General features: G+C 39.4%; 1 protein-coding gene across 1 annotated transcript in view; it reads left to right on the plus strand.

Annotated features, from left to right (window-relative positions):
• Nucleotides 1-17,151: 17,151 nt before the first annotated feature.
• vegfc (vascular endothelial growth factor c) overlaps nt 17,152-21,617 on the plus strand; it is an 82,660-nt gene continuing 78,194 nt past the window's right edge. The window contains exon 1 of the mRNA XM_084747597.1: nt 17,152-17,509. Coding sequence (XP_084603723.1) covers nt 17,387-17,509 — 123 coding nt within the window. The 5' untranslated portion in view covers nt 17,152-17,386. The remainder of the gene's footprint in view (nt 17,510-21,617) is intronic.

A 21,617-nucleotide genomic window follows, 5' to 3' on the forward strand; every position in this document is an offset into this window, starting at 1 on the left:
GGTTAATTAGTACACATAATGTGAGTCAAACAAAGGCTGGATTAAGAATCTCAGCTGCATTTATTTGGCAAAAGCCCCAAGGTATAAGGTAAGTACAACAGCCAGTGTAGCACAGGGCAGGTCTGTCAGTACATTTACATTCAGCAGTAGCAGACACACATAACTGGCACAGCAGAGGGACTTTAACTACAAAACCAGCTGAGCTACTAACAAGCGTAGTAGGCTGATGTCCAACATGAGCCTACGACTCTTATTTATCAGGCCTCAGATCAGGCTTAACTTTCACACAATTTCTCTTGGCTGCCCCTCAATATTACAACAACATATGTCCATATCGTCCCAGCGCCTTGTGCACGAGGGATAAAATGTGCCACTGTTCACCAAGTTGTTCTCTGCCACATTTAAAATCACAGTTTCCAAGTGAAAGCTCAGAGCAGCAAGAACTGTAACAGGCGTGTGTGGGACCCAATTGCAGCACACGAAAACAGAGCAGTGTTTGGTAATGACTTATATTAAAACACAGGAATTGCAGGAACGTAAGTGGACAAAGAAACACCGGGAACAGTTTGTTCTTCAGGCTCAGAGCCCACACACAGTCACTGGGGGAAAGGCTCAGGGAACGGCTTGACCCAGACCCGGGAAGAGAGACAGGACAGGAGAGTGAGTCCTTGGATCCAGACAGTTCAGTAGGTGTTGGTACCTGAGAAGAGCTGGCAAGAGATAAGGCATGGAGTCCAGAACCAGGAGGGAAGGCCGAAGAAACAGCAGAACTGACAAGGGACGAGCAGGCGGTGAGTCGGGACCAGGGGGCTCATTTGTGGATTCCATCCTATAACGTGGCGTACCACCACTCCGTAGAAACCACTTATGCAATCAAATCTTCAGATTTATTAAACTGTGCGGCGCACACCTGTATGCAATCCTATTATAAATTCCCACCTGCGGTGAACTGTGCGTGTGTTCCTCCCTGTCTCATCCCACTTCTTCACCTAATAATCCAACACACCTTGAGAATCAAAATAAAATGTGTCGGTTAAATTATTCTGAATCAGTTCTACACAAAAGGGGTAGGCTACAAGAAACTTACAGTAACCTCAAAAGGATTTAGACAATAGACCTACTTATAAAGTGTTGACTTTACAGCCTCATACAGAGTGTATACTTAATGTTTTAGGAGGCAGGCCTATGCACTCACCTTGTCAGGGGCATATAAAAGAGTGCCACCTGACTTATCCAGGCACCTCCAGCGGGTTTTTATAAGGCCGATTGTGTGCTCCACCACAGAACAGACCCGACCATGTGCCTCATTGTATCATCTTTGTACCACATTCTGTGCGTCTGCGAAGGGGCTGAGGAGCCACGTGGTAAACATATATCCACTGTCACCTGCATAAATATTGTATGTTTAAGATTAGTAAGATTAGTCAATAACCACTGAATTTAATAAGAAATTAAAGTCACCCACAAGCCAACCATCACACGCAGCACCAGCCTGAAGTCTTCTTCCAACACTACTATGCCCCAAAATAAATGAGTCGTGTCGAGCCATCACTTCACGTCAGTCATGTCAGCGCTACAAATGACTTGAACATTTACAGAATGATAATGTTTTCGATTACAAATTTGTTGTCATTTGGCACTTTTATGGCAATGTAAGTGCAGTCAATCGTTCTGATTACATTTTGAAAACCAGAGATTGCTGCAAATTGCATTTTGATATTGGCCTGCTGACCCACAACGTAAGGAAACCTTATATAATGGGGACTCATTTCAATAATGCAGTCTAAGACAGCTGGCATTGTTGCGCTGAATGAGGGCTGCGATATCCCAGATCTGTCAGCCAGTTCGCACTGGAATGTTCCCATGGCTAGAAAACCCAAAGTGGTCATCAGTTGGATCTGCACGGGGATGGACCGGTTCTGTCGGGTGAGTCTTTCCAAAGCTGGGCCCAATTCAGCACAGATATCCAAGAGAATGGCTCTTGGTAATTTGAATCATCTTATTAGCCATTCATCATCATGGGCTAGGAAGTCCTTGTGGTCCCTAAAGATGCGTTCACACCTTAGTCATCTGTTTGCCAAGTATAAATGAGCCCCCAGGTGAGCAGACAAACCGACAGGGGACGAGCAGGACTTTAGCAGAAGCCAGGCGAGGGATTGAGGAGCCAACAGGTAGGTAACAGGAGAGTCCACACACAAGGCAGCACATGGCATCTCCCAAACAGTGACTGAACTGCAGCGGGCAGCAGACGAGCAGATAACACTCACGCTGAAGCATCATCGTGAGGAGACACCACATATCAACAAACAGACAGAAACCAAAGATGCTAAGGCAGAACTCGTGGTTGGGGACAGAAGACTGGTGTGCTTTCCAGGAGGCAGACGAGTCAGGCTGGTCAGAGACAGGCAAAGTCAACAACAGGAGCTCAGGCAGGTAAGGAATGCTGTAAAGTCTTGCATGTGGGTTAAGAACAATCTGAGAGAGAGTGTGTGTACTGGAGAGGCTTTTATACTGGGCTGATTGGTTGATCAGCAGCAGGTAAGTGGAGTGGGGTGATCAGGTGGGCGTGGCTGGCAGGTAGAGTGAGGCAGAGGTGGGGAGAGTGGAAAATTACTGGGAGAGCAGGGTTGACTGTGACAAGAACACTGGAATTATACTTTATCTGAAACACTTCTTCACTTCAGCACCAGGCTGTGGTGAAATGCACCTCTCAGATGGTCAAAATCTTCCCAAGAATCCATTGGTAAACTAACATCAAGTGAGTGAGAACTCTTTTATAGTTTTGCTTTTTAACTTTGTGATCTCTTAGTAGGCCGTCTGTATCCAATGTGCACAGTGCAGCTTTCTGCTGGACTCACCCACCTGTCGACTCTGAACGTGAGCAGAATATGGAATCTGTTTCAGTTTCATAGAGTGACTTTGAAAACACCAAACTGCCCACCGCTTGTGTATATTTAGTTAGAACATTTTCACCACTTTGCCTTGTTAGCCTTTTTTTTTTTTTTTTGATGGGAAACTGCAGTTATATAAGCCAAATATCACTCTCTCCAGATTCACCAGGCTCCGTTGGAAAAAACAACAATTTTTCCTCACAGAACACGGGAGCTGCTGGTCTCCTGCTCCTTCGATCTGCTAGTTTGTTTGTGTTATTGCGCAACTCTGCAGTTTTAAAAGATTAGTTTGGATTCACAGAGTCACACAAGAACACAAACAAACTACCAGACAGAGGCAGCGGTAGACCAGAAACTCCTATGTTCTGCAATGTAAGATTACATATTTTGTCAAAGAAGTCTGGTTGAGCAAAGAGAAGGTATGATATTTGGCTAATAGAATGGCAGTTTCCCATCAGAAAAGGCTGTCTTGAAAATATGCTAAATATAGTGTCCACCTAAATTGATAATAATTGTTTTGGCGGGCTAAAATCCATTTTCTTGCTGATCCTGTCCATGTTGCTAGCTTCCTCCACCAGTATTCCTGCTGCTTCTCCAAACTGCTTTGACAAAAACATGTCGACTGCCATCCACAGTAGGTAATACAATGACCAGGGAGAAGTACCTCATACAACCACACTTCAAATAATCCAAACTATCCCTTTAATGTATTTCCTAGATCAAAGCCTGTCTCAAGATCTCTGTCACACACACACACACACACACCCTCCACCAGTCCACCCCTCTGTCTGGTATTCCTCTGTTGATCAGTCAGTGAAGGAAGTTTATGTTAAAGAGCTAATCAGGGATTTACATGTCTCCATGTTAGCCAAATACACAAGCAACACACACTCACACACGGTTGTCATGATAAATCATTCTGAACACACCGGCTGACACAGAATAAGAACGTTAGCTGTATGTCGCACTGCACTGAGGCACACAGAGTAGAAAACATCCTGTGAACAGGTTATAACAGGTCTGAGTGTAAACACTGCGGCATATTGTGTTTCATTTCTGCCTCTGTGAAAACACATGGCTCGTTACGATGTCTGACCAAGCCAAAGTGAAGCAATTATTTTCATATCAGCTCAAATTCCACAGATGTCTGTGATTGCACGACCAAAAACATAGCATTCCAATTAGGGAACACACACAAACACTGATGCACACAGGGATGAACACACACACACATACACAACCTTGACTTGGTGTTTGTGGGGGGTCTAAGCTATTAGTCTTAGGATGTGCTGTTCTTATGTGTGTGTGCGTGCGTGTGTGTGTGTGTGTGTGTGTGTGTGTGTGTGTGTCTGTCTGTCTGTGTGTGTTTGCACAATTAATTACCTAACCAAGAGGTCAATGTTGAGCCAAGGATTTGATGTTTATGTAACAGAGAGCTGGAGAGATGCAGGGAGATATAAGCCACAACATAAGCTAAACTTGCTGCAGTAACAACTAACTCCACTAATTCACCTTCATCTGTGACGCTGCCTGTCAAATCATAAATGATAAATCTGTCATATATTTACTGTAACAAATCATAAAATCATGTTAAGTTGAAATACTCGCTTCACCTGACATGAACACTACAGCCGCAGTATCCTCCTTTAAAATTTCCGTTCTGGATCACAATAACTGTTCTGTTTGCCCTTTTTCCTTTAATCAGAGTTCAAATTAATGACAATTTTTTTGCAGAATGAGTAAGTGTCTGTTTAGGAGTTGCAGGAAATCATTAATAATCCTGAAGAAGGACGAGATGTTTTATAACTGTTAAATTGAGCAAAATGTTAATGGGGTTTGGCTGCAGTGAGACAGCCAGCCCATGAAGTCATAGTCCATAGTGTGTTCTTTCAGAGCAGTGGCTTTTTGTTTTCAGGAAAACAGGCTTAACTTTACATTGACAGACAACTGACAGTTATAAACAGCTGATCAACTTACAGTGGAGGACTCGTCCTCGCTTGTTATTGTCAATTTACACTGCTGTGTGCATCCTGTGCTCCTGCAGAGCTCCTGTAGCCTGCCTGTCTCTGCTGTGTCTGGGACTGAGGGGGCAGTGGGTAAACAACTTGCTTCAACTATAGATCGGACATTAAATATTACAACTCGTTTAATTTACAGTTCAAATCACTATTTGGACTGTTGAGCTAATTTCTGTATGTGCAATGGCTACTTATTGCTGTTTTATACTGAGTCAGCTGAAAGTCAAAGATAAAAGATATCCTTATTTCTTCTCCTAATATGGCTCTAGCTCTACAAAACACTGGATCCTACAAGTCCCATAATGCAAATGACAGCACTGTTTTTTGTGAGACCCTCCACTTCATTCAGTGACATGAATTGCATTTATTAAACTCATGAAAAAGCATAACTCTGGTTTAAATACAGTAAAATCAGAACACAGACATGCAACACACACTCATCCCAACTTGATTTGCAAGTCACCCTTTAACAGCCGTATCTGGCATGGCCAGAAAGTCGTGTAACATGTGGTTAATAAAAAGGATGTTACAACTTTTAATAATGCTTCATTATACTACATCGGCAGCCTGGTGCCTCTTACACAGCCACAAACTGCTTTACATTGAAGTCACTTGAAAAGCCTAATAAATATGCAACATCCAGATAGACTTTCAAAATAAAGGCACAAAAAAGACTTCAGGTTAAGGAAAAGATTGTGGTTTGGGTAACTAAGTTGAATGAATTTGGTGGTGACACTTAAGATTTCAGTCCACAAGGAATGGCATAATTACTCTGGAATGGAAGTTTTTTGACAGAAGAAGTTTGGGAACCCAGTTAATGTATATTTTGTAACTTAAGTATTTTATTGAAGTCAAAAATAAGTAAATGTTGACTATAGGTTTCACACACGACACAAATCTCCATCTCCTGGGTGAAAGTCCTGTTTGATCCATTTTGCCTTGAATGTGTGAACTGGCTGATAAAATGGCAGCATTGCAGTACATTGTTACTTTCCACTGAAAATAACATCATATGGAATGACCAGCTAAGACAAGTAGCAACTCTGCCATAAGCGAGAGGAAAAAGGTCAAATCTTCCGTTAAAAACATAATTTGTCACAGACTTCAGTTGATTGACAGTAGGAAAATAAATAAATGACAGTCAGCCTGTCAGATTCATGTCCAAACTAAAGTGAGACCATCATAAGAGTGAGAAATACTTTGCAGTGCATTGTAACACACAAACACACACACCCAGATCCAAACACACATCATTAGTCAGGTCATTGAGCGGTCTCTCTGGGTCCAGGCTAATTAATGGTGTTTAAGTGTCAACCAGCTAACAAAGGAGTCTTATCTCTCCACTAACATGCTTTCCCTCCAACCACTGTGTGTGTGTGCAGGGGTGAGAGAGCAAGTGAAAGACATGTTTTGAATGACATACTTTTTTCTCATTCTATTTGGATACAAGCAAATCATATGTAAACTGAGATTATATATGAGAAAAAATATCACATATTTGAGGCTTTTTATAAACTTGCTCACTTTGGGTCCTTATAAGGAGACTCATCCCCGTGGCCCTGCATCCTGCATCTGTCCTGGACATACCTGGACAGTCTTGCGTCACTAACCTGCTGTACATTTAAAGGGATAGTTCACCCAAACATGAAAATTCAGTCATTATCTTTTCACCCTCATGCTGATTGAAGGTTGGGTTTAGAGTTTCACAGGAAATGCTGGAGATTCTCCCAAACAATGTAAGTCAATGCTGAGTGTTTTCAAATGAATAAACATAAAATGCCTCATCTGGCGTAATCCAAGTCTCCTAAAGCCCCAATATGCCAAACTGACTTGAAAAACAACATTTACACCATGTTTTGAGCCTGAATCGTCACTGTACATCCTTGCCTTGGTGTGTATGCACACCATCTGAATTGTGTGTGTGTGGGTGTGTGTTTGACAAGCAGTATGGAGGCACTTTATGGATTTTTTTTCCAGCTGTTTTGGTCTGGTCACCATTCACTTAAAGCAGCACTGTTTTCCTGTGAAACTCCAGCAGTGCTTTGCAGACTGAAAAACTAAACCCGACCTTCAATTGGAATGAGAATAGATAATGACTGAATTTTCATTTTGGGGTGAACAGTCCCTTTAAACCCTCCTCACCAGAACTGCCTTCTTGCGTTTGTGTGTCTGCTAGTAGGAAATATTCTCCACACAGGAAATGACTGTCACTGAAATAGCAGCATATCAGGGTTAATCACACATATTTTGGGGTTGTTTGGTGGACAAAAAACTTGACTTGCACACAGGTTGTGATCGATACTCCTGTTTTTTTGTTTTGGAGTATGTGTGGAGTATTGCAGAGAGAACAGTTCCGAACTTCTTGGAAAAAAGCACTGAAGTTCTTGTGTGAGAGGTGCAGAATAAGTTAAAGGCAACAGAAAATAAATTGATGAAATTGATGAAATTCTATTTGATTTAATGCAAAGGAGGATATCTGTGTTGCACTGAATTAGTAATGTTGTATTGCTTTGCATTGTGTGTTTTGTGTTTTACAACTAGGACTGTCACAATTATTGTGGGGCAACAAAAACATAGAAAGGAAACAGAAAATTTGACAAAAACTGGAGAACTTCATTCAGTAGAGTGCAGATCCTCACTAAGCAACAGATGGTGAAGCACCTACTGCAATGCCACAACAACTGCCAGATGCAACCAGCAGAGATTTGCAAAGTTCAGCAAAAATTAACATGACCTCTGATGTGAAACAAGATTTCAAACTGAAGCAGCTGTTGATTGCTTGTGGCCTTTGGTGGCCGGTTAAGGAGAGTGAGAAGTCAGCTGTCGATGGTCGTATAAAACACAGCAGTCAAAAAATAGACTTACTGCCTCGCAGTTGTTTGTCTCCACCAACCAGTCAAGTTACAATTTACATCCATGTCTGTCCACACTCATTTAATGTCTGTAGTGAAGACTTGTAAGACTATGAAGGAATTTAATATGGAACTGACCGCTATACTGACTTGTAACTTTGAAGAATTGTGAATCTGGAGAAAGATTTGTATATGAACTCGACAGCCAAACAAATCCTCCTTCAGTCCTCCTTTAGAAGATTTACTATCCCTTTCACAGTGAGAAACATTCTGTTGATAGAGAGCTAAAAATGATGGTGTCACAGTGAAGCTGACCTCTGGCCTTTTGGATATAAAATGTCATCAGCTCATCATTTCATCCTATTAGACATTTGTGTGAAATCTGGCCATAATCAGGATATGAATTCTTGCGTTATGGCCAAAAATATGTTTAGTGGTGTCACCGTGACCTTTGACCTTTGACCACCAAATTCTAATCAGTTCATCCTTGAGTCCAAATGGTCATTTGTGCCAAGTTTGAGGAAATCCCCTCAAGGCTTTCTTGAATTATTGCATTCACAAGAGCAGGATGGACTGAAAACAGCTGTGGAGCCATAAAAAAAGTTTTTAAGTGTTTTTTTCAACAAACTCTGAGTCACAGAGGTCCTTCAGCAGACAAATATGAATGTGCGCAAACAATTTAGGCCGATCCATCCAGCAGCATTTGATATTAGCTGCGGACAAGCTGCAGGTCCCCTGATCAAACATATGCACTCGCATGAAGCCTGGTGGGGATAGAAATATCACTGATATTCATCTTTGTTTATTGTGCACTGTGTCTCTTTTTAGCGAAATGAATTGACTCAAAATACTAATAAAAGCCTGCACCGGATAAGCAGCTACACATGATGGATGGAGGGTTTCACAATGACTTCTCCTCTTGAGCCATTCAGACCTTCAAAACACAACATGAAGTATATCAGGCTAAGAGTCTTTTCCACTTCATACATTTTTCACATAGCTCACTCACCCCCCCCCCCCCCACACACACACACACACACACACAAACAAAACACCCTATTACCACCCTGCCCATTGTTGTTCAGTTCCGGTAGAATAAAAATTCCCACAGTTGCAATGGGTGGCTGAGTACACAAATATGACAAATATTAAGTGTTTTCCCCAGTAAAGCCTTGGTGGGTTGGAGCTGCGGCCTCACAATCACTTGTGGAGTCACTGTTAACCCACATTACAGTGTAAAGTGAGATGAGAGCATGAGCGTTATTGTTCAGTCATCTCTGTCCTCTGAAAGAAAAAGAAAATGTGGGGGTTCAGAGGTCTCAGAGTCAGTGAGGATTGATGCATTTGATAAAATGAAGACGTGTCTGTTCTATGACTCAGGCCAATGACAGACGTCAAACAAAACAATGTGGATTGGCCTGTAGTGTGATTTCTATCACCTGTTATTAATATGCGATCTGTATCTGGATATCTTATCTGGAGAAGGTGAAAACTTGGTCAACATAAGTGCAGTTGGAATGTGAATCACCTCTCAGCCAGTTGTAATAATATTTCTATGGTTTGAACAGATTCTTGAAGATTGTGTTAAAGAAAAAGGGAGTTTTTCTTCTAAACACATTTGACATGTTCTGCAATAATTGCTGAAAACGTGAAAAACTGAGAACTATGTAGTAGTTTGGATGTACCTGAAATATGGCTCTCTGAAGTGCCGGAGCTGTGGTCCCCCAACACTATAGGAGCCCCACAAACCAACACATAAATGACACCACCTCCCCCTACCCTCCCTCCTCTCTAACGGTCAATGTACCTTCAGTGACTACCATCCTGTCACCGTCCTCTGGCTCTGGTGGCTCAAACATGTCTGGACATGTCTCATTGAGCTGCTGGACAGAGTGTCCAATAGATAATTATATACTCTATGTCCCTCCCCCAGCACCATCTGATAGGTTACACTTCATGGATAGTAGCCAATCAACACTGAAGGTTGTGTCATACACAGGCAGTCACAAGCTGCCCATACAGCCCACAGGATTTTACTCAATGGGGGCACAATTTAAATTATTTTAAACATCTTCATGCTTCACAAAGCTGCAGTGCAGAGTAAAACACTGCAGCATCTGTTCTGTCTTTACACTGTAAGTCTGACACTTAAGAAATTAATACTTTAAGAAGTAACAGCGGCACCTCTAATGCGCTGCAAATGGTTACATGGATTAAACAATTCAAATAATGTGTGATAATGAAGTGGGCTGACCCAGAAGAGAGTGCATCAGCTCTCAGTCTTTCTGTGTGCACAGACTGCAACATGTGCCACCAGACAGACAGGTTAACTTGAAACAGCATCTAACCAGATCATTTGCTTGTGCCCGGGGCCCTGTGGAGCTTCTGGGCCCCTGGGAAACTGCGCGGTTGCCTCAATGGTTAGTCTGTTGATTGACTGACTTTGTGGGTTTTGTAGTGAAGTTGAATGTTGTGGTGGTTGTTGAGCTGCAGATGGATGTTGGAGATGTTCTGCCTCTGCAGCTAAGTAGGTTGCCAGGTTTGTGCGCATTAAATCACGCAAGTATACCTCAAAAACAAAACACAACTTCTCAATAAAAGAAAAATGCATTTTTTTTCCTCTTTTGTTTTCTTCCGACTCATCTGTCTCAAGTTTAAGTTATGTCTCAAGTCATGAAAGTCTGGCCATGCTAGTTGTGGCATGGCAATAAGTGATCCCCAAACACTGGAGCCTGTCCTGCAAGCCTTGGATCGACCCTTGACCTGGGAGGCACAGACCAATCAAAACAATGCAAAGCCAAATAGTAATCTCTGTTTTCTCAGATGACACACACACATGCACGCAATTCTGATGTTTAGCACCCCAAAGGTAAAAAAAAACAAAAAACAAAGACTGCAACAAATCTGCACATGTTCCAGTCATAAATTGTCATAACACTCAGACTGCGTCAGTTTGTCTGACTGTTTGTTTCAGCTAACTCCTCCAGTTTAATCCAAACCCAGTATACCCCGAGGAACAGTGTGTGTGTGTAATTCTCTGGAATGCCGGCCACACTAAAGGATTTCATATCCTTTAAATATCTGCAGAGTGGCCCCTCAAACACACACACACACACACACACACACACACACACACACACACACACACACACACACACACGTTCATTCCTCAGCAGAACACAGTCTTGGCTAAACTTGGAGATGGGGAGTGACCCCCTGCATAGTTCAACCTTTCCACTTCACTAGTGTGTGGTGTGTGTGTGTGTGTGTGTGTGGTGTGTGTGTGTGTGTGTGTGTGTGTGTGTGTTCGGCTCTCAGCCCATGGTTCAATATCCATGCCTCTCTGTCTCTCTCTTTCTGCTCCACAGACAAGTTATTTCAGCTGTACCTGCTCACACTGAGAACCGGGCTCACCTCGACACTTTTACCCATCAGGAACACGAGCGCGGGACCGAAAATCTACCCTGACTCGTCCACTGTGAGGAGAATGTAATCAGCTGGAATGAAATAATAACCTCTGACATTTTCATAAAAACATGTAAGAGATATTTTGTGGTTTGAGAAACCATGAAACAAGCTCAAAATTCATGCTCAAAATGTTATAAACTGACGCAATAAAAGGACTGACATTTATTTCAGTTTAGAAAAAACACAATGCAACAACCTTGCCTGACTTCTGGGAAATACAGTTTGCAGCCAAAAAAATATTTTCAACTTTTACACTTTTTGTTTGTTGTTCTGGGTGCAGTTTTATGACAAAGGTATGATGTAAGACAAGATGAACTTTTATTGATTTCCAGTGGGGAAATTTGATTGTTGCAGCAGCAGAATGAGAAATATAGTGTGAAAAACTCAAAACTTAAAAACTTACACTCTTAAGTTTTGGAAACCTATAATCTTTAGTTGAGATAGCTCACTTTTCTTCTTTAGATAAATTTGAATCTATGAGTTTATGAAACTCAAAAAAAGGGTTTTCAAAAAGTAGTCACCATGAGCTGTGTCATTATTTGGATGCGTGAAAATTAAATGTTTTTAAATGAAAATATTAACCGTTATTCACTTTTATTTCACTGACTTTACTAAATTGTTTTTCAAATACAAATTTTCTAAAACTCAAAAATTATTTTCAAGAAAAATGGAGAAGAGTAAACTATCTCATCAAATGATCAGTAGTTGGTAAAACTTTTAAATTAGGAACTGTACAAGCGCATTTGGAGATAAAATTTCAGGTAACGTTACAGCGGCGTGATTAATAGAGCAGAATCAACAAGTATGTAAACAGCAAATTCCTCGTATGTGTAAACCTACATGGAAATAAACCTGATTGTCCACATGTATGATTAACATGATATAGTATAATATAATATAGGGTACAACTCATCATTTTATAATATGGAATATGAGATGTAGTAATACAGTATACCATATGTAGTATAGTGCAGCAATATGACATACATGTACAGTATATAAACAGATTGACAGTGGACTTTTTCCTTTAACTTTGGTAAAAATGTACCAGGCTGTGATGTTGGTCAGTTAGTCAGGTCAGTGTTTGAGTCTGCAGAACTGACAGGTCACCAGTGTCAATGACCTGCAGAACAACCACACAGAACTGTTCCTGCAGGATACAACCTGCTGCAAGTGACTGTCCTGTACACATGTCTTGTAATGTTTCTGTCTCCCGTTAACTCTAACATTGCATCGACCATAAATACAAGTCAAGCGTCCTCAAAGGACACGTTATGGTGAAAATGTTAGTCACATGACTTGGAGACTGGAATCACTAATTTAGTTTCTTTAGACTCAAAAATTTGACTTGACAAAATTAAAAAAACAAACAAACAGCAACTGGTCTTGGACTTTAACACAAGTGGCTTGTGACTTCACTCTGACTTGAGCCATTTGACTTGAAAATACTCATTACCTTCCACCAAATCCAAAGATTAAGACATCTGTTATTAAAATTGTCTGTCCTGAAACAACTTAAAACTATTCATTCTCAGGAAGTTGACGCTTAATTCTCCAGATTCACTTTGTCTGAACAGCTAACATCAAGTTACTGAGCTCCACTTGGAAAAAATTATATAATTATATATAATTTCATTCTCATACAGAAACTAAAATGTGATCAACAAAAAAATAATTGCAGTATGCGCAACATGCAGATAGAAAAGACAAAGACACAACAATTTTGGTACAGTAATTTGAAGTCAATCTCAGTTAGCAAGCTAATGCTTCACCTGCTTAACTGTTAACTTTGTTAATATCTTTTATTAAATTCCTTCAAAGTTACAGATCAATATACTGGTGGGTTCCATATAAAATGCCTTCAAAGTCACTCCAGACATCATATCAGTCTGGACAGACATGAATGTAAACTGTAACTTGACTGCTTGCTGCAGACAAACAACTGTGAGGCAGTCCTTCTGTGTATTCAATAAAACCATTTAATGCTGTCAGTGCATCAAACGTAATAAATAATTATAATAAACATAATAAACATAATAAATTCAAACAAACCCTTCTCTTATTAACTAATTTTTCTGTTTGTGTGTGCATATGGATGTGTAATCACTGGACGTACATCTTAGCTGGAGCTAATCTTAAATATTACTGGATGGATTGGCCTCATTTTTTATGCACTCGTGGTTGTACGCTGATGGACCTCTGTGATTCAGAATTCTTTAAAAGAAACCTTGAAAACCCCCTTTTTAAATTCTTATTTTAATGCCTTTGTGTTTTTATGGCCCGAGGCATTATGTTTTCAGGCCATCTCATTCTTGTGAACAGGATATCTCAGGAACACCTTGAGGGAATTTCTTAGAACTTGACACAAATGTTTGCTTGGATTTTTCCACCGTCCTTATGTGTATTGAATAAAACCTTTTAATGCTGTCAGTGCATTAAACATAATAAATTTGGGTCAATTAAAAGTGCTGTAAGAGAATATCATTACCACCAGAGGTAACAGTAGAACACCAGCACCTTAACAATGTTCCCTTCAAACAAACACTTCTGTTATTAACTCATTTTTCTTTAGTTACATGTTTTTTCACTATCCATTATTTTTGATTTGACCACATTACACAACCAGACATTCATGTCAGTCCTGTGCAATTATTATCAGGTTGTACTTTAAACCTGTTTCTAAATGACAAATTGTAATTAAATATTTGAAAAACTAATAGGATGCCAGAACACTTGGCTGTACAGCAAAATACAACACATTACATACAATACAAACAATACAACCATGAATCAAATTTAAGCAGTTATTGAATTGAATTGAATTGAATTGAATTGAATTGAATGGGATGAGTGGGGTGGGGTGGGCTTGAATCAAATCAAATCAAATCAAATTTATTTGATTATCATCATTATCATCATCATTATTCTGCAGCTCCGCTGGTTGAAGTGGGAGGCGGTGGGCAGGAGTTGAGGAGATGAGTAAGGAGTGGGTGAGAGGAAAGACACCCACCTGAACCTGACTGAGGTTCAGCTTCAACCTGTGCACAAAATTAAGCACAGGTTATCCACCCAGGATCAGGCTCTGACAGAAGACTGTTTCCTCCCTGGGTCAGACTGGTCTCGTGGTCAGATATAAAGATATAAGATCATAAATGTTCAATCCTTGTTTTTCTGGAGCACAATAAACATGCAGACACAAATACTACAGCTGCTCCAGCTGTGATCCCGTGCTGTGTGCACTTTACAGATCTATTGAGATTTATTAGGCTTTATAATTACAATAATAATTCCTGATTCCTTATTAGTGAGAATAATTTTACACAGACACACCTGCTTTTTAAACATTAATGAAAGGTGTTCTTTGATTATGGTGATATGTGTGTGCGGCTCAGCAAAGTGTGAGACACACACACCCACACACCGTTAATTTCAATATTTACACTTTATTGCTGAAAGAAAATATGTTCAAAAGGACACTTGACTAATCCACACCCTGTGTGAGGAAAAGACTGAACATAAATGAAGGTGTTTTGTGATTGTGGAGACATGAGTGTGCTTCGGACAAATGCAGCGGGTGCTATCTTGTGCATTCAGACCTATTTCACCACAGACTTTGGTCTTTGACCAGGTCTTAGCTGGTCTAAAGCTCAAGTGGTTTTTACTCCAATGCGCTGAGCACAAGATGGGTACAACTTGCGACACCATTGTTTTGTTTTCATTTTGCCTTCATTTTTAGCCCTCCTGCCCATGATTACACAGAGCAGGCGCAAGTTAATTTGCTATTTTGCAGATGCTTCGTGCCAGGTAGGATAGGGCCCTATGAATTATTTAGGACTCTGAACAAAAAGTTTAGGACTTGGGATTTGACTTGGGACTTGAGTCAAATGACTTGAGATGTTTATATTAATGGCTTAGTTCCACCTCTGGTTTACAGTCACTAGCATCCTGTTTACTGTGACATAATCAATTGCAAGGGTGAAAAAATGTCTCTTGTATTTTATCATATGTAATATGAACATAGAAGTTTATCAGATGAAATCATTTGCAGATCTGATATGTGTGGTAACAGAGCAGGATGCAGAGATGTCTCTCCACCTGTCCTGCTGAACTCTCAGGCTCACATGACAAGTAGCAGATCAGTGTGAAGCTAACAAACAGCAAAAAGAAGGACTTCCTCTCTGACTTTTCTCAATAAAAGTACACTCAGTTTTCATTAGGACAAACCATAAAAGATGATAAAAAGTATTTTATAGAGCATTTTGCTGATGAATTCAAATTAAACCAGCCTGTCAAATCAGATATTAATGCAGCTTATTTTTTATCATAATTTCAGTGTCAGAATAATAATATAAATTTCCTATTGCCTGATAATTTATCAGCTGTGATCTTTATGTTGAATCCAGTTTCAAGATGACCATATTGGGCTTTGAAAATACAGGGAGTTTCGGCAAAATAGGCAAAATTTCCTCAAAAATCAGTCTTATTTCTGTTCACGGTCTGTACAAGACCAAATCAGTAGGACGTTGGTATGTCTGGGAGTAAACGTATCATAAGAGAAATAATTCTGTTGTCTCAGAAAGATAAATATGAGGCTATTTGATGTCTTAAGAAAAGCTCATTAGTTTTTATTCCTTAGTTCCTGACCCTCAGATAATAGCCTATGATAATGAAATAATTCATGAGTTTGTGGGTAAGACTTTATAATAACCATCATTCAGGCATGTGCACAGGTAGACCCCCAGGCGGTGCTTCATCCACTGCCCTTCTAGCCTCTGACTATATAAGTTCCCTTTTTGCAAAACATTCTTTTCCTTCTTCTTTTTGTAATTTTATGCTTTATTTTTTAAATTTGCCTCATAGCATTAATTCTTAGTTAAAATGTTATGGTCCACAACTGGAAATAAATTAAAATTGAGGCACTGTGTGCAACTTTTTTTATAAAGAATTGTGAGAGGAGTGCCCTTTACTTCACCTGAGCACCTGGCCCCTAAAAAATGTCTGTGCACGGCCCTGCCTTCATCAATAATAAAAATAAATAAATAAATTGTTAGTTCATGAAACTTTAGTTAATAGTTATTTCCCTGTTAACAGTGAAATGATAATTAATTATGTTTACTAACTATATAGTGCTATGATTTATGTGATTTTATTTTGTGTAATATGAAAATAATTAGTTGATGTTTTGTATCATAGGTAAAAGGCAAGAAATACTAAATACTAACATTCCTAATTGCTTAATAATATTTAAATTGTTTATTTACAGTAAAATGAGTATTAAGTGAGTTTAAATACCTCAGCTTATCATTTATGAATGATGGTTATTATAAAGTCTTATACTTCTGGGTTATGACAATAGGATTGTTAATCATTTTCCATTTTCATTTTCCACCAACATCATCATTTTTCATCATTTATGAATGATGGTTATTAAAAGTGTCACCCTTTTGGGTATGGAAATACGACTTTTCATGTTTTTCCATTTTCATTTTCCATAATCTTTCATCATTAAAAAATGTTATTATGACATGTTATTCTTCTGGATTAAGAAAATATGATGTGTTATATTTTTTTCATTTTAATTTTCCATTTTTTCATCATGTATGAATGCTTGTTATTATAAAGTGTTATGAAAATCAGATTTTTCATGCTCAGTGTTTTGTGAGGACAGGGGTGACGGGGCTCTGCAGTTACCCTCAGTCGGCGGCAGAGGTCAGCAGTAAATATCCGTGACTTTCTCCACCTTTTGTAGCTGTGCCTTCACAAACAAGTGTCCAGCTGCTGAGCTGTATGCTTTTATTTTGAAGGCAGCTGGTGGTTTTCCTGTAACTTGGCGCATTAACGCTCCTGACTGATCCTCTGACCCACAGACCGGATTCCTCTGTCTCCCTATGACCGGCCGGACTTCATCCACTGCTGCTGCTGCTGCTGCTGCTGCTGCTCTCCCTCTGAGGAACAACTACTGACACACACACACACACACACACACACAAAGAGAGAGAGGGAAGAGAGAGACCTGATGAAAGAGTGTGATCATCATCATCAGCAGCAGCGGCAGAAGGAGAAGGAGAGAGGAGCGCACACACAGAGGAGGAGGAGGAGGAGGGCTTTTTAAATCTCTCTGCGTCTCGGATCATAAACACTTCATAAGTTTGTAAAGATGCACCTGGTGGGAATATCTGTGTTACTGGCTTATCTGCTCTACACCAACCTGGCCAGCGACTTCACACACAGCAGCGAGTATTATGATGAAGACTACGAGCAGGAGCAGATGGACGAGCCGGTGAGTGTGACAGATAATGAGCGCTGAAGTAGCTGAAGTGAACCTGGAGGCTGCTTGTGTCCAACACCATGTGCTCTGATTGTTCTTCACTCTTGTGTCAGGTTCTCTTTATTCTCCCCTCATCATCATGTATTCAGAGCTGCAGGGAGCATCGTGTGACTCTTGATGGGGATGTTTAATTTTTTTAAAAAGCGTTATTTCACGCATAAATTAAGCTTGTAGGGACTTACAGGTTGGACTCAGCGGACTGACAGGGGTCTTCAGGTGATCTGACTGCTGTCCCTCACAGCAGACTGAAGTGTGTGGGTGAAGGAGGGACTGTGGATCCTTCCATCACACGAGTGAGCAGTGGTGGAAAGAGAACTGAAAGTCTGAACTCAAGAAAATAAAATACTACTCAATTACAAGTAAAAGTGCTGGTGTTAGAAATATACTTCAGTAAAAGTACAAGGTATTCATCTGAAAAACTAGTATTCACAGTCACCTCTTCAAACTAGAGGTGCAAATTTTGTGTGTTTTCCTGAACCAATAGTTGGAAACTAACAATCGATTAATCATTGATAATTTATAAGATATGAAGCATGTTCTTTTCCTCATTTAAATTTATTTCTGTTTTTAAAAATACAGACTTGAAAATCACAAAAAACCCAACAAACTACTTTTATTATTTGTTACATTCAGGATTCTGTAAATATAATAGCTGAATAAAGTGAAATATCAAGAATAATTTTTAATATGTCAGTTAAAATCCAACACAGAAAAGTCCAAAGACAGTCAGAGTGGCTGAGAGAGAAAAAATCTGCTGAGGCTGGTAGAAAAACGAATAATAAATAATAAACATATATAATTATGATGATGTTGTCGACAGAGTTTGGACAAATTGGTTGATTAATCGTTGCAGCTCTAAGTATTTTATGTTCGTTGTTATGTTTATTAGTTTGGTGTTTTCAATTGATTGATTGATTGACTGATTTTTTTTTTTTTTTTGAAGTTTCCACCCAGTGAAGTGTTTTTTCACTAGAGGTCATGGTAATGAATTGTCAGCTGTGTGTGCACTGTGCATGGTAGCATATTGTTCTTTACTTTAAAATTGTAATCCTACTAGTAATCCACATTTTTACTAACTGTACCTGTAATCTGATTATTTTTTTTATCTTGATATAGCTATGTATGGATTCATAAGAAAGCTGAAGCAGACATTTTTAAAAGTAAAGCCAAAGTTACCTTCCCTGGTAACAAATTACTTTTGCATGTGGTAATTGGAAAGTAATTCAGTAGTTCAGAAGTAACTATAACTAATGGCCAACACTGGTATCCTGCCTGAGGCACACGGTGTGAGGGGAGACATAGAGACACTGTCCTGCTGCCAGAGGAGTGCTGACTGAGATCACAGCACGTACAGAAATAAACAACCAAACAAAAGATTTGTGCGTTTTTTCTCTCTTTCCCCCCAGCGGTCCGAATAGTAAGGCTGCAACTAACAGCTATTTTCATTATCAATTAATCTGTTGATTATTTTTGATTACTTCTTTTGTCCACAAGTCAATGATATTCAGTTTCCTGTCATAAAAGAGTAAAGAGAGAAGAAATTTCACATTTAGGAAGCTGATATTACAGAATTTTGACTTATTTTGCTAAAAATATTACTTAAACTGATTAATCGATGATCAAACTAGTTGGCGATTAATGTGATAATCAATTAATAACTGATTAGCGCTCTACTGAATGCCTCACAAGATTTGTTGCTAGTTATTTAATTCACATATTAAGACAGAGATTCATGGCTTACAGGTAGGCAGTGGACCAAACTAATGTCAAGCAAAATAGGGGGGACACAATCTTTCAAAACTTAATGACACATTGTACTGAGTGTGTAGTTAGCATAGCTGCTCTGTCACAATATTAAACTCACTCACACACTAACACTGACACACAACAGCTGTTACATTTAAATTTTTTGACCAAAATGATTGTTAGGGGCATTTACCATCCAATTCTATGCCCTCGCATTATAGAACACTATAGAATAAAACAAAGTCATCGAAGTCTAATAAACTTAAAAAAGAAACTTTAAACCTTGGCATTACACACTGCACCTAAACTGTCTGTAGATAGTTCTGAAATTAAGAAATTCACTGTAATTAAAGGTCACTTAGGGATGGAACTAATAAGATTTTATTTATACCAATGCCATTATCAGTTCTGCTTATTGGTCCATTCAGTATTAATTCCTAATTGATTTTAATCAAGCTGGCTGCAGCCTGAGAGCAAAGTGTAGCAACAGTCTGCCTGTCAGCATCTACAGTAAAATGGATAATATTAGGGCTGCACAAAAACCATTCAAATCATGACAATGTGGCATTTATTGGGGTGTGTTCCAAATAGACACATTTTCTTACAGCTGAAGAACAGGATTTTTAGAACAGGGCATGTTTGCAGCACTACAGTACTTCCTTAGAACAATGTTTTCTCAGATATTTTTCCTTTAGCAGCTATTTGGATATTGCACTTGGCCATATTGCGATTCCGATAATATTGTGATTTATTGTGCAGCTTTAGATGAGATGAGAGAATATTTGCGCAGCATTCATTTTCATTTAGGCTTCAGTCAAAGTAAAAATCTGTTCAACCTGCCTGCATCAAATAGGATGTTGACCCTCATTTGAGTTGTGGCACTTGTGTGTTGAGTGTCAAATACGTGACATTAGTGCAATTGAAGCCCCCATTGTTGTAGGAAGATGTGTCAGTACATTGCTGGTGTTTCATACCTTACTTGAAATGATCATTTTATGGACATTACTACGTGCACTGTTGTCATCTTTCTTTGTGAAAATGAAGCCACTCTTTGGATGTTTCTTCCTCTCTGCTACTGTCTGAAAAACGAATGGGAACGGGGTCCCGAAAGTTTATTATTAGTATATTTTTTTCGTTAATATATCTGGGGTTTACTGCAGACAATACACATTTGAACATGAAGTAGTAAAAAAAGATGTAGTACTAACTGGAAATGTGGGGTTTGAGACAAGTGTGTATTTAGAAGGCAGGTGAATCAAATGAAAGAAGCTTTTCAGTTGCATTATGGGAAGTGTAGGATCCAGCATGTTTGGAGCTTAAAGGGACAGTTGACCCCAAAATCAAAGATGCATATTTTTCCCATGGGGAAAATGCTTTTTATCAAAGAAATTCATTTGCGATTCTTAAAACCAGTGTCTCTGTCCAGAAATCATGACCCAGTTACTCAAGATAAACCACAGAACCTGTTGTGAGCAGCTTCATATCGGAACAGCTTTCTTTCTGCAGTAGAATCTACTGTAACTACTCCTAGAAAGAAAGCAGTACCTGCATGAAACTGCTCACAACAAGGTCTGTGGATTATCTTGAGTAACAGGGTCATGATTTTTGGAAAGAGACACTTGTTTTGAATTTTTCAAACATATTCTTTTGGCACTTTGAGCACCACAAACCACAAGAGTCATTTAGTTCCATTATACTAGAGAAAAGACAGATATTTCTGCAGCTGATATCTCCAAATTATGCAACTCTCAACAAAAAAAATCTAGATGGATAAACAACACTACAGGCCAGGAGTGAACTGTCCCTTTAACTCATACAAGGGACTATAGGGCAGGAAATTTTTGACTCTGACCATTGATTCTTTACTTACTGATCTCAGAAGTCGCCAAACTTAATAGAAGTGCAATACAAAATCGAAGGATTAGCCCTTTAATTGATTAAAGCTAGAACAACAGACCACAAACTTGTGGTTTCATCAGTGTGTAATCAGCAGAATTCACAGGATGTTACATAAATGAGATTTTAAAATCAGTGTTCGTTATTCTGGATTATTTAAAGTTTGGAACTAGAGCATGCACCCCTGTTCCCAGGAAATATGCCTCCGTTCCCCTAACATGTACATATACCCTGGTAGAATGCACATATATGACCAGAAAAGAAAAGGATTTTAATAATGTACCTGTGTACTCTACCAACACTTGGATTATGCAGACAGAAAACTCAAAGTGTGCTGAAAATGTGGCACATGCCTTGGAAATGCACAGCAAACAGATGCCACAAAACTGTTCAAACATGGCCAGAACCCCCCCCCCCC

Source organism: Lutjanus erythropterus, chromosome 3 (genome assembly GCF_056507025.1).
Source record: "Lutjanus erythropterus isolate fLutEry1 chromosome 3, fLutEry1.hap2, whole genome shotgun sequence".
Lineage (NCBI taxonomy): Eukaryota > Metazoa > Chordata > Actinopteri > Lutjaniformes > Lutjanidae > Lutjanus > Lutjanus erythropterus.